This window comes from Mandrillus leucophaeus, unplaced genomic scaffold (assembly GCF_000951045.1).
Source record: "Mandrillus leucophaeus isolate KB7577 unplaced genomic scaffold, Mleu.le_1.0 Scaffold1721, whole genome shotgun sequence".
NCBI classification, from domain to species: domain Eukaryota; kingdom Metazoa; phylum Chordata; class Mammalia; order Primates; family Cercopithecidae; genus Mandrillus; species Mandrillus leucophaeus.
This window is the reverse complement of record NW_012101723.1, coordinates 13485-28195: the sequence shown is the minus strand read 5'-3', so window position 1 is coordinate 28195 and position 14711 is coordinate 13485. Positions and strand designations below refer to the sequence as shown.

At 35.4% G+C, this 14711-nt stretch overlaps 1 protein-coding gene across 1 annotated transcript; it reads right to left on the bottom strand.

Annotated features, from left to right (window-relative positions):
• Window positions 1-3370: 3370 nt before the first annotated feature.
• Window positions 3371-13686, bottom strand: LOC105537459 (probable methyltransferase BTM2 homolog; the record flags this gene model as incomplete). The annotated part of the gene is made up of 2 exons (XM_011977067.1): window positions 3371-6571; window positions 13572-13686. Coding segments are annotated over 2 exons (745 nt in total), but the record flags the coding sequence as incomplete, so codon positions are not given.
• Between the last annotated feature and the right edge of the window lie 1025 nt (window positions 13687-14711).

Sequence of the window (14711 nt, the reverse complement as noted above, 5' to 3'; positions counted from 1 at the left end):
GTCTGTTGCCCAGCCTGGAGTGCATTGGCCTTATCTTGGCTCACTGCAACCTCTGCCTCCCAGGCTCAAGTGATCTTTGTGCCTCAGTCTCCCGAGTAGTGAGGACTACAAGTGTGCGCCACTGCGCCTGGCTGATTTTTTAAATTTTTGTGTGCAGATGAGGTCTCACTATATTGCCAGGCCGGTCTTGAACTCCTGGGCTCAAGCGATCTACCTACCTTGGCCTCTCAAAGTGCTGGGATTACAGGTGTGAGCTACTACACCCAGCCTGTTCATTTTATTATAAATAATTCGTTGGAACTTTCTCAGTTATAGAATTGATATTAGCAGTTCAGTTTAGTCCAACCCTAAGACTAAAGGGATGATTTGTGACATCCTGACTCCCATTCTGTATCTCTTCATTCCAATTGGCACCATTCCCTAGGCCCACAGGATCTTCCCCTCTGCCCTCCCCTTCCCCCACCTGCCCTCACCTTTTCTGGTTACAAGCTTCAGACCATTCCACTTTCCTATCAAAATATGTCTTCTTACTTTCAAATTCCCAGGTCCCTGTTCTACTTCCATCACACTGTACTCCAGTACTTTAATCTGTGGTAATGATTCAGAGGGGCCAGAGAATATAAAGCTCGTTATACAGTTAGTTAAGCTGTTAGGCCCTCTTTCTGTCTTAAGCATCTTTCTTCTTGCAGACAGTCTCAAAGATTTTTCCTTTTTCCAGTAATCACCCATTTATTTCCAAGGAATGTTTCATCCATGCCTAGCTTTAGGAAACATGTTATTTCTTGGATTTCTATTAGAAGTATCTGTGGCAATTTGGACACCATTTTTTTCCTGACTTCATTATTCTTTCATGTTTTAGCCTGTCAATGCAAAAACTCTTTTATCCAGAGACGCATTATAGAACAGGAGTTTAAGGGAGAAGGAAATTAATACTGGCCATGGTCATTGTTCGTATTCTTTCTCCTTGTAGAAGACAACGGGCATAGCTAGAGTGGATTAGCTAACTGCAAAAAGGATTTGTAGGTCTAGGGATGAATGTAAATGTAAACAACTTAAATATGGATTCTATTATAGCTTCATATAGAGTATCTGTGACCACAAAACATATTCTTCTCAGTAGCTGATTTCCCACACCAGTTCAAAGAGCTACAGAAGAAATACTGTCATCAGGACACTACTGAATAATTTACTTGGATATATGCAGTAAAAGGATGCAAGTATATTTTCTTGCATTTTCTCCCTAAAGAGTTGCAAACAGGGCTGGATCTAGAAAATACTTTTTCATTTTTTGGGGGGTAATGCTCCTTACCATTTTTATGGTTTACATAGGCATTCCAATCCAACAATAGATTTGTTTTACAGCTTTCAAATTATTAATGACAAATTCAAGAAACAATTCTGCAGTCAAAGACTATACTCTAATTTTTTGTAGTTTTCCTTTAACTTAAAAAACATAGAAGTACCATCTTTGATACTACTGATGGGCCCAAACTTAAAAGATTTATCATGCAAAATAGTTTTAGCTATCATTTTTGATTACTAAAAACAAGCACTGACAGTAAATATTTTATACTATCACAAAAAGCAGACTAGCTTTCTCATAACTCAGCAAAGGTGTTATGGTTGAAAATAAAATTCAAAATAAATTGAACTGCTTAACTTATATTTACTAGAAGTTTATACTCAATAGTGCCATATGTAACAAGATCCTCAAAAAAAAAATAGATGCATACTAATTTAAAAACTACTGAGATGGTTATTTTCTTTTGAGATCGAGCCTCACTGTCACCCAGGCTGGAGTGCAGTGGCGTGATCTCAGCTCACTGCAACCTCTGCCTTCGAGGTTCAAGTGATTCTTGTGCCTCAGCCTCCTTGAGTAGCTGGGATTACAGTCACGCCATGCCTGGCTAAGTTTTATATTTTTAGTAGACATGGAGTTTCATCATGTTGGCTAGGCTGGTCTTGAACTCTTGACCTCAAGCAATCCACCCACCTCGGCCTCCCAAACTGCTGGGATTACAGGCGTGAGCCACCGCACCTGGCCAGAAAACTACTGAGATTCTGAAACAAATTTAGAAAAAACCATACAAACCAAAGTTTAAGGTAAATTTAAAAGGTTTTCCAATTGTTGAAATTTGCATTTCTCTCATCAGAGAAAAACGTTTAGAAAAACCAGCATCTCTCTCCTTTTATGCACTTAGAGATCTTTAAAATTGTTAGCTATTGTAGCCTGCTTGTTCGTTGGGTTTTGTAGTGTGTGTGTGTGTGTGTGTGTGTGTGTGTGTGTGTGTGTATATACATATATATAGGCCACCACTAATATACTTGGGGAGCTTTGCATTCACAGTAGCTCATGGATATGACTTTAACATGGACTATCATACTATCATGGTTATTGCAATTCAGTTTTCTTTTGAAGAATAGTTATAATACAAACATTCCTTGTAGTAAATGTTTGTATTACGGGTTTTGTTTTGTTTTTTTTGTAACAAAGAATGTTTTCTACCTTTGTTACCATCTAACAAGCAATTCACAAAACCAAGAAAGAACCAAATCTTTGATTTACATTTCTGCTGACCTAGTGTGTGGACTCTGGCAGAGGAATAGCATTGCTGCATGGTGCTCAGAAAGTGTGGGAAAATGGAACAAAAAGCTTGAATCCATTTTTTTTTTTCTGCTTTTACATCAGAATTTATATTTAGGTTATACTTTTCTAGAGGAATGAACAATACATCTCTTATCCACAATATGTAATTTGCTAGTTTTGTGTTTAAAGCTTTTCTTATTTCCTGTTCTACGTCTGTGAATTAAGGATTTTAAGCAGGGGCAGAACTATAGGATCAGCAGGTAATCATTCTTGGATACAGATATTAAGTACACGTAGCATGCTTGTCTTCACTCTTAGGTCATAAGCTCCACGAGAGCAGGGGACAATGATCACTCCAATCCTTGCTGCTTTCCCAGCAATATAGCACATGGCAGAATTCAAACATTTGTTTAATAAACAACAACAACAAAAAACCTTTCATATTACGAGAAAGACATCTGCTGCCCTGAAAGAACTGATAAATTATTATGTAGTTTACTTTCAAAAAAAAGAATATGATATGGTTGACACATAATGAAGTAGAATTTATGCTGTTGCCCTGCTTCTGTCATAAACATGACAAAACATGACAATGGGAAGTCACTTGAGTTCTCTGGATCTCAGTAAATAAATTTATGACATTAAGGGATTTAACAAAAATGAAACCCAGTTGGAAAATTGTACAAGTCACTCAAGTTCTAAATTGCTTCCCAATGCCAAAATCACTTAGTGAGATACATCAAAGACCACAGAACTTTCGGTTTACAAGTAACAGACAAAGAATACTAGAAAATTTAAAATTTTTAATAAATGTGCTTTGTTCACAAAATGTGAAAAAATACAACAAACACACACGTACATTTTCAGGTATGCTACCTCCCACCACTTGGCAACTATGGTAAAACCATATGATCTAGTCGTGATCCTGAAGAATCCAACCAAATGATTACCATTTGTTTTTGAAACAACCAAATTATTTTGGAGAACCTGCTGTGAATGTGACAGGAGGCCTTATAACTTCTTTATATCCAAAATGAAATAATTCTTAGGAGTACCCATACAGTATTAGAAGGCCCTATTAACTTCCACTTGTTATTACATACATGATCTGGCATCAAGCTGCAATGACTGCTTATACTTCAATACTTATACACTGAATTGGCTTTGGTGGAATGTATATCAGTTTAAATCTGTGCCAACCTAATTTGAATAAGCTGAATTTACAGTAACAAATGATATAAATTCAAACAAATTTATACTAAGTGGTAGTAGGTTTTATAAAGAGACTTCCTCAGAGTACTACGTAAAATACATCATGCACACTTTGGAGCATAAGCAGAATCAACATCTGTAAACAATCAGAATTTATAGCACCAACATTTTAGCTATAACACAAAGGCTGACTCCAGGGTCATACTACACCAGCCTTTCAAAAGTGCTGTTTTCATTTACTTTCAAAGCATTTTCATTTGGTGTATTGTTTTCTTTTCTCTTAAGATATTTACCCAAGTCAAAAAGCAAACAGTATGGTAAAAGTTACTACCAAAATTGTTCAAAATAGTTCTGTATTATCAACACAGTGCTTTTTTTCCCCCTTCTCTTGGGGAAGCTACAAGGCATAATCCTGTAGTGCTTAACTGGAAACAACAGTCAATCCTAAATATTAAGCAATCTTATGCTATTGAAAGTAAATGAAAAATTTTGAGTTACTTGTGGCATATTTGAGCAACCAATATTTATTGCATTTAATCAACTGACTTTAAAAAATCACAATCTTGTTACTTTCATTAATTTAGCAATGTGAAATTTAATTTGAAATACTGGGTACATACACTCAACCATTTATATCATAAAGGGTAAGTTTTATATTTCTAAATAAAGTTTGACATTCAAAGGTACTACGGCAATTCACAATAAGCACAAAAACATCAGCTTTACCAGAGTAAAGAAGTGCAGTTTATGAAATTTAGGATCAACTATTGAAAATGCAAGTTTCCTTTAAAAACATACAAACATACGCACAACATTAACCATGAAATCTGAAACTGTGATATTTCAGTGCAAAAACCTCAGTATGAGGTAATTTTAATGTAATAACCACTTGAAAAAAAAAAATCCACACAGTGGCACTCTTAAAAATGATAGTTTCCGTGACAATTGCTGGCTGACAAGACAATGTGGACTAAATGTTCTTAACTGTTTAAACTAATCTTGTCTTGTTTGGACATATATTTTTCCCTAATCATTTGCTTCTGATTCAGAAACACAGAAAGGCATTTATTAATGTGGAAAGGGAAAATTCCCACAGCCAACTAATTGATATATTCAAAGAAAATTTTCTGATAGAGTTTAGATAGAAATTAAGATACCAAAAGGTCAAAACCATTTTATGAGATCACCAACAGAGGATTAATTTTAAGTTTTTCCATATAATTTGAAACTTGTAGTGCGGCACCTCCTTCACAGAAAGGTGAGGACCCTATCAAAGTTGGTTTCAACAGAACATAAACTCTTCCAAGTGCAAACCCTTTCAAAAAGGTGTTTTAGGTCATTATTGAGTATTACATTGTTCCTTGCTTAAATAAAACATTTTGTAAATGAAACCTAAGTTTAAGAAAAGTAAAAGTGAACTCTCAGGTAAATATACTTCACACCAAGGCCCAAATCAACAAAGTTATGAAAATACTACTTTGGCAATGGTGTTTAATGGATAGGGCTAATGAAATTAGAATACATACTTTGGGGGAAATCTCTCCCCCAATGTCTGATGCTGTCAAATGAGCTTTTAATAGAAGGAAGAAAGAAAAAGAATTATCACCAATTACAAAAAGTTCAGGAAATATAAAGGAACATAAAATGACTTTCTGTAACATCACAATTTTAGTTAGAAAAAAGAAAAAGATAAGTGCATCACAAAACAACTAACCGATCTATTTTTCTGTATCACATTTAACTTGTGAGTCATCAAAGTGCAATCTACAGCTTTCTACATCTTAAAGTTTCCCATTCAATGGTTTATAGTCAACACTGAAAAGTTGAAAAGGAAAACATATAGCAAATTATGCTTGTTTTCACAATAGCACTAAAGAGAAAAAGGTACCTTTCTATGATAGTGCTAAATGCTAAAGTAACAGAAGTTTCTGCTATGACATGAGTCACTCTGCATGAAACTTTAAGCTTTCTATATAAGAATAAATTTTAAAATTGAGAAGTAGAAAAAAATAGCAAACTCTGTAAACCTCTGCATTTCTTTTATGCAAACCAGGTTTTCAGTACTGAGTTCATGTTAGTATTTCCAATTGGTGTAAGCAATTAGTTTAGGAGCCTGGACTGAAAGGGCCTTTTGCTTCTATATTAACTTAAAAGTAATATGGGGTCCTCTAGCTCATAGAAAGGAATAGAGCTGGCTTGACTTTCTCCAGAATCTGAGTCATATGGAGCATCAGGGAGTTCTGTGAAACCATATGCTAGTTGTTCATCTTCTATATCTGATCGAACATAGCAGGAAGGATTAGAATATTCCTCATCTTCTATACTGTTGAAATCTTGAGGAATATATAACATTCCTGGGTAGTTCCTACTAACCAAGTCACTTGTGGTTTTTAGAGAGATTTTCCTAAATGCCATCAGATGCATATGTGAAAATTTTGAGTACTTGAAGCGTTTAAAGCCCAGAGACTCTATAGCAATCTTCCAGCTTTTCATCATCATAGCATGACGGTTCTGATGGGAGGAATCAGGTGTGATGATAAGTAATAAACCATTTAACACTAACAGTTCATGGGCTTTCTTGCAGCAAATCCATCGCTGGTAAGGAGATGGAAAATAAGAAAGGAGGAGAGAGAAAACAACCACATGGAAAAGTTCTCCAGGAAGAGAATCAATAGGGTTTTTCAGCTGCTTCAAAAAAGCATCTATAGCATCCTGTGCAAGCTGGAGTGGTTGCTGAAGCTGTAAGTTCAGGAAATCACATTTATAGACACTCTGCAGAAACAGAAAACAAGGCATATTAAGAACTTCAAGATTATTTCCACTTTAATACATAGACTTTTCAGCAAACCATTTCACATATCATAGTAATAATTCCAGCATTGATTATACATTTTTCCTTTTAAATTTTAAACGAACAGATTTATTCAACCACAACTTTTACAAAAATCTCAAAGTAGTTAAGTCCAAAGACTTGCTAATCATCATTTAAACATATATTTTTGCCTAACAATTTAAAATGGGAAATAATTTAAGTGTGTATTTTGGGTTAGGACTTACATGAATTTTAATTTGGGTAGGAGTTTACAGGAATGACATTTCTATTTACATTCAGTTTAACATTTACAGTTACCAAAAACAAGCTAATATAAAAACTCTAAACAAGAAATACCATGAAATAAAGATGAATCAAATAAAGAGGATAATGAAAGAGGCATTATAACATTTGTACAAGCAGAATGATTCCAAAACTTAAGTTATTTGAAACCATTAACTTTAAGCATTTAAAAAGTAACCCTCAACATTACTTTTATTTTATTAAAAAGCTAATCCCTGGTTTGGAACAAACTAAATTTAGTTAGACAAATGGCCATGGGAAACAATACAACTAAAGTAATTAACAACATTATATAATTTGCTAAATCTTAAAACTACGGAAATGGACCAGAAGAAAGCAATTTTAAAATTAGACAAAAATTACTCTGTCATATACTAATAGTTATTAACGAAGATATGACCTAATACCTTAATCCCTCACTCATGTTAGTGTATATACAAGCTGGCCACATAGTCATCTGGACTGTTTATTAGGAAAAGTGATATGTAATGTTCTAGTACCAGAAAAAAAGATGCTTTTCTTCTTCCCTTTTTCTTAAAGGCAGCTTTACTCATGTATAAGTGACACAAAAGCGTAAGTCTGGCAAGTTGTGATGTATTTTTACACTCATGAGACCACGGGCATGGTCAAGTTAATGAATAGATCCAACATCCCATAATTTTTCTTATGCCCCTTTATAGTCCCTTCCTTCTCTTCCCCTGCCAGCAGGCAATCATTGATGTGATTTCTATCACTATATTCAAGTTTGTATTTCCTAGAATTTCATATAAATAATAATTTTGAGATTTTTCTTGCAGGTATTAATAGTTTATTCCTTTTTAAATTGCAGAATGGTATCCCATTGTATCAAGGATGTACCACAGTTGGTTTATCCATATACATCTGTTTATGGATATCTGGGTTGTTTCTAGTTTTTGGTTATTACAATTCAAGCTGCTGTGAGTATTCCCATTCATGTGTTTGAATCAACATTCTTTAATTTGTCTTGGGGAAATATCTTGGGTGGCTAGATCATACAGTAGGTGGTGTAGTAAGTTTAATTTTTAAATAACTCCCAACTGATTTCAAAAGTGGTTATGTAGTTTCATGTTCCCACCAGGAGTATGTGAGTTCCAGTTCCTCCAAATCCTTATCAACTCTTGGTATAGCTAGTCTATTTCATTTTAGTAATTGTTATAGGTGTGTAGTGGTATTGCAGTTTTAATCTACATTTTCCTAATGAGTTAGTGATGTTTATCATCTTTTCCCAGATTTATCTGCCATCCAGATATCTTCTGAGTTAAAGTGTTCAAATATTTTGCCCATTTAAAAATAATTGGGTTTCCTTAAATTTTAGATATTTTCTTACTGGGTTTTGAGAGTTCTTTATATATTCTTGATGCAAGTCCTTTATGATATATGACTTGGAAATATTTTCTTAGTATCATGTGGCTTATCTTTTCATTCTTTTAACAGTGTCCTTTGAAGAGCTGAAGTTTTAATTTTGATGAAGACTAATTTATCAATTTGTTATTTCTCAGATGTTGCTTTCGAAGTCAGGTCTAAGAAGTCTTGTCCTATCCCAAGGTCATAAAGACTTTTTTTTCCAAAATGTTTTCCTTTAGTAGTTTTATAGTTTGTTTTTTTCATTTAGGTCTATAATACATTTTGAGTTTTTTTTTTTTTTTTTCCAGATGGAGTCTCACTCTGTTGCCCAGGCTGGAGTGCAGCAGTGTGATCTTGGCTCACTGCAACCTCTGCCTCCTGGGTTCAAGTGATTCTCCTGCCTCAGACTCCTGAGTAGCTAGGACTACAGGCACACACTACCATGCCTGGCTAATTTTTGTATTTTTAGTGGAGACGGGGTTTCACCATATTGGCCAGGCTGGTCTCGAACTCCTGACCTTGTGATCCGCCCACCTTGGCCTCCCAAAGTGCTGGGATTACAGGCATGATCCACCGTGCCTGGCCAAGTTCATTTTTTTTTATATGGAGTGTGGTATGGTCTGAAGTTTCTTCTTTTGTATATGGATACCCCTTTGCTTCAACACCACTGTGCAAAAGACGATGCTCTCCATCTTGGGCAAAAATCAGGTATCTAAGTTTGGGCCTATTTGTGAACCATCTATTATATTTCACTGATATTCTTGAACATCAATACCACACTGTCTTGAATACTGTAGCTTTATAATTTTGAAATCAGGTAGTGTTACTCTCCAACACTGTCCTTTTTCAAAGTTGTTTTGAGGTATTAATTCTAGGTCCTTTCAATTTCCACACAAATTTCAGAGTAAGTTTTTTAATTTCTACAAAAAAGCCCACAAGAGTTTGGCGAGGACTGCACTGATTCTATACAGATAGAGTCTCACTCTGTCACCTAGGCTGGAGTGCAGTGGTGTGATCGTAGCTCACTGCAACCTCCACCCTCTGGGCTCAAGCAATCTTCCTACCTCAGGCTCCTAAGTAGCTGAGACTACAGGCAAGTGCCACCACATCTGGCTAATTTTTTTTTTTTTTTTTTTTTTTTTTTAGAGACAGGTTTTTGCCACATTGCCCAGGATGGTCTCGACCTTTTGGATACCAGCAATCCACTTACCTAGGCCTCCCAAAATGCTGGGGTTACAGGTGTGAGCCACTGCACCCAGCCAGGTCATCTTTACTTTCTCCTAATTTGTGGTTTGCAGCATTCGGATTTTTCTACTTTTGTCAGATTTATGAGCTACATATTTTATATATGTTTACATATAAAATATTTCATATTTTTGATGCTAGAGTATATGGTACTGTTTTTAATTTAAATTTCTGATTGGTTGCTGCTAGTATATACACACAAATATCTATTTTTATTTATCTTTAAAGAGTTTAAACAAGAAGAGAAAATCTTTTTAGCTGTATAGTTACCACTTCTAGTGTTCTTCATTCCTTTGTGTAGAGCCATATTTCTACCTGGTTAAAGCACTTCCAACTTAACATTTCTTGTAATATAAGCCTGCTAATATTGAATAATTTCAGTTTTTAGATATCTGAAGAAAATCAATTTCATCTTCATTTTTGAAAGATATTTTGGCTGGGTATAAAATTCTAGGTGACTTTTTATTTCAGTACTTTAAGGTGTCTTTACAATTTCTGGGAGCTTTTAAGACTTTATCACTAGTTTTAGAAGTTTGATTTGATGTTCCTTGGTGTAATTTTTCTTCATGTTTCTTTTGTTTGGAGTTTGTTGGGCTTCTCTGAATTTGTGAGTTTAAAGCTTTCATCAAATTGGAAAGTTTTTGGCCATTATTTTTTTAACCCCACCTTTTGGGGGATTCCAATTATGTTTATATTTAGCTGCTTAGATTTGTATCACTGATGCTCTTCTATTTTAAAAATTGTGTTTCATTTTGGATAGGTGTTATTATCTTCAATTTACCTTTCCTTCTGCAACATCTAATATGCATTAATTCTATCCGGTATGCATTTTCACATCACACATTGTAGTACTGTCTCTAGAACAGTTTCTTCTTAGCTTTTTATACTGTTTTGATATTTTTAAAATAATAACACTGTATTGAAGCATAACATGTATAACGGAAGAATATAAACTGTGTAAATGTTTAGCTTAAGGAATTTTCCCAAACGGGTATTATTTCTATTTTAATGTCCTTGTTTCTGTGTCAGTTTAGGGTTGGTCGTTGTTGGCTGATTTATCTCCTCACTGTGGGTCCTATTTTCTTGCTGCTCTGCATGGTTATAATTTTTTTTGGATGCTAGACATGGTGAATTTTACCTTGGTGGGTTCTACATAACTATGGATTGCTATAAATATTTCTGAACTGTGTTCTGGGATGTAGTTAAGATACCTGGAGACAACCTGAACTTTTTGGGTCTTGCTTTTAAGATTTGTTACGTGGGACTAGAGCACTAGCGTTTAGTCTAAGGCAAATTATTCTCCATTATTGAGGTAAGACCCTTCTCTGTGTACTCTATTAAATGTCTGTGAATCTTGAATGTTCCAGTATGGCTGATGGGAACAGGTACCATATTAGTACTTCCCTGTGTGAGTGCTGGCCACTGTAACCTCTAATCCTTTTGGACAGTACAGTCTCATGTAGTCTTCTCATATACATGTGTGCTGATCTGTACTCAGCTGAGTATTCAAAGGGGGACCTTTTGCAGGCCTCTGGAGTTTTCCTTCTATGGCTTTCTTATTTTCAGTAGACCATTCTAGAAACACGAGCTGCCTCGGTCTCTGAGGACTCACAACTCCATCTTCACAAGTCACGGAATCACCTGAACTCTGCTAGGGTTTCTCTCTGTGCTACATCCTGGAAACTCTCTCAAGGCAATATCCTAGAGTAACTGTAGCGCTTGTCTCATTTGTTTTCCATCTCTCAGAGATCACTGTCCTTCATTACCTGATGTGCAGTGTCAAATTATTTCAAATATTTTGTCCACATTTTTGTTGCTTCAAGTGGAAGAGGATAAAGCTGGTCTATGTTATCCCATCTTGGCTGGAAGAGTAAGTCCCTTTACTCTGTTTTAAAATTATAGGATTCTGAACTGTGAAACTCTGATTCTACACTTAAGTTACTTATAGCAGTTCTTTTGTCTTCCCTGATGACTATACAATTCAGTGTTTATAACCCTATCCATAGATAGATTTAATATTAAGCTTAAGGATCAGATCACATGGTCATGATGTCTCAGCAGTCCCTGAATCATGTATGTCTTGAGGAAGGAAGGGAAGAGAATTCATGCATGAAGCCACTTGGGCTTTAAAACTAGTTCCTGATGGCACAGAAATTCTCTGCAGTGGTAAGCTAAGAACAGTGATTTTAGCATAGAGAAGACGAAAGTAGAACTAACAGGAATGGTTTTAGGACTTGCTTGTTCCTCAGTGTTATACCGATTTAATCATGCTCATCAAACTGATACATAATTAAAGTTAAATCTTCATGCAGGAACTTACCAGTAGTAACAACAAACATTTATTTAGCAGGCACTACATAAGAGGTACTATGCTTGGTGCTTTAAACACTTTTTTTTCCCCCAAGAAAACATTACAACATCCTATGAAATGTGGTCCACTACTAACCCCATTATACAGGTGAGAAAACTGAGGATCAGAGACTAGAAAAAGGTGATGGAGAGGTTCAAACCTAGGTTGGAAATATTCTATTCTTTTATTTAAAAAAGTATTAAATATACTAGGCACTCTTCTAGGTACTGGGAATACAGCAGTAGAGGGAAAAAATCCCTAATAACTGATATATTAATATTCTAATCCATACTTTAAAAATAACATTAAAATGCATTTTATAAATATTTAAATGCATTTAAAAAAATTTTTTGTGTCTGCAGTTCTATCAAGAGTAAAATGGTAAACATAATGAATTAATGTTATTCTGGAAAAAAATCTTTTTCTGATATAATGTGCCTACTTTAGAGCCATCTATCTTTAAAAAATGCCTTTAACACAAACTCTTGGCATCACATGATTAAGGTAAAAGAAAGTTCAAGCTGGCTGGGTGTAGTAGTTCATGCCTGCAATCCCAGCACTTTGGGAGGTTGAGGCAGGTGGATCACCTGAGCTCAGGAGTTCGAGACCAGCCTGACCCACATGGTGAAACCCAGTCTCTACTAAAAATACAAAGTTAGCTGGGCATGGTGGTGCATGCCTGTAATCCAGCTATTTCAGAGGCTGAGGCAGGAGAATTTCTGGAACCCGGGAGGCATAGTCTGCAGTGAGTGATCACGCCACTGCACTCAAGCCTGGGCAACAAGAGCGAAACTCCGTCTTAAAAAAAAGTTCAAGCTGATAAGGAGGTGATCCTGCTTCACTGAATTGAAATGATAGTGTCATAATAACTGACCCATAGGAAATGTTCTCAAAAGAAAGGATAGAATCTATCATTTACTGAGTTCCTACAATTTACCAGGCCAAGTGTTAAGTAGTTTCATTGACTCAAGTACAAACAAGCTGGATTTAATAAAGTTCTGGCTGATGCAAAAGCCCTTGCCTCTTTCTACCATTCCATAATGGCTCTACAACACTATATATTTCAGAAAAAGATGCATTAAAAGAAAATAATAAACCAAATACAACAAAATGCAAAACCCAAACACTACAGCTATGTGGAATTCTGTAATCTACTGAAGTTTCTTTTTATTGTTAGATGGAGTCTCACTGTGTCGCCCAGGTTGGAGTGCAGTGACGCGATCTAGGCTCACTGCCACCTCTGCCTCCCAGGTTCAAGCGATTCTCCTGCCTCCGCCTCCTGAGTAGCTGTGATTACAGGTGCCCGCCACCATGCCCAGTTAATTTTTTTATTTTTTAGGTTTTGCCACGTTGGCCAGGCTGGTCTCAAACTCCTGACCTCAGGTAATCCACCCATCTTGACCTCCTAAAGTGTTGGGATTACAGGCATGATCCACCATGCCCAGGTGAAGTTTCTTAATTGCTAAGCTTTTACTCTAACATAGTTCTAGATTATGGCTATTTAGATGATAAGGAAAATAAAGACAAAATTTGCTTAAATGCTCAATTTTTCACAAAATGTATTTAGTTTAGAATAGAAATTTCTTCTTAATGGGTACACATGAAATACGTTTGCTATTTTAGGGATGCAAAGACAGTGCTTTTCTTTTGTAAATATACACGTAAAATATTGAACTCTGAAACAAAACTATGCATACCTCTACAGCAGGTACAATGTCTATGCCAACAGTTAGAAATTCTTCAAACTTCAGAAATGGGTTAAAGCAGCTGCCAACATCAAGTAATCTGATTTTTCCTGAGGCTTGTAGCAACCTAAAAATACATATTTTATAAGAACAAAATCAAACATGAGAATTTAATAAATCACATAGATTATCAGTTTTTTAACTTGTTGGTCTCAGGACCCTTTTACACATTTAAAAATTACTGAGGCCCCCAATGAACTTTCATTTCTGTGAGTTATATCTATTAATAATGATCATATTTGAAGTTAAGATGAACAAGTCTTAAAATATATTCATTTATTAGACTTAAAAAGGACAGTAAAAAAGTACAGCCTTGTTTTATATATATTTACTTATTTTTTAAAAATTGAGACAAGGTCTTGCTATGCTGCCCAGGCTGGTCTTGAACTCCTGAGCTCAAGTGATCCTCCAGCCTCCGTCTCCCAAAGTACTGGGATTAGAGGCATGAGCCACTGTGCCTGGCCCCCTCCTCCAACCCCCATTTTAAAAAAATATATTTTTTCAAGTCTCTAATGTCTGGCTTAATTGAAAATGAATGAATTCTAATATCTACTTTTGCATTCAGGCTGCTGCAATATCACATGCTATGTAGTCTCTTGGAAAACTCTACCCTCATGAGAGAGTGAGAGTAAAAACCAAATGAGAATCTGTAACAATATGTAATACTATACACACTACTAGATACTCATTCTAATCCTTATTGGGCTATGGTTAAGGAGTTCTCGAATCAGAAAGGCTAAGATCATAACCTGACTCTGACCCTTAACATGTAATACGGGGATAATAGTGGTACTCACCCTTAGACTTTTTTCCAGAATTAATAAGATAATACATTTCATACGTGACCCTATGCCTAGTACATGGTAAGTGCTTAAAAAGTGGTAGGTATCATTGCTCACTATTACCATGTTATATAAAAAATTTGTATTTCTTCCACTAATGGTTTTCCCAAGTATAGTAAAAGTAGAATTTGCTATATGCTAAATTCTGTAGTATAAATTCTAGTAAACTGAGTAGCAAAACATTTCTGAGAGTCTTAAAAAATATATACTTCTTATAAATTGAATTTTCTATCTCAATGAAGTAACTTAA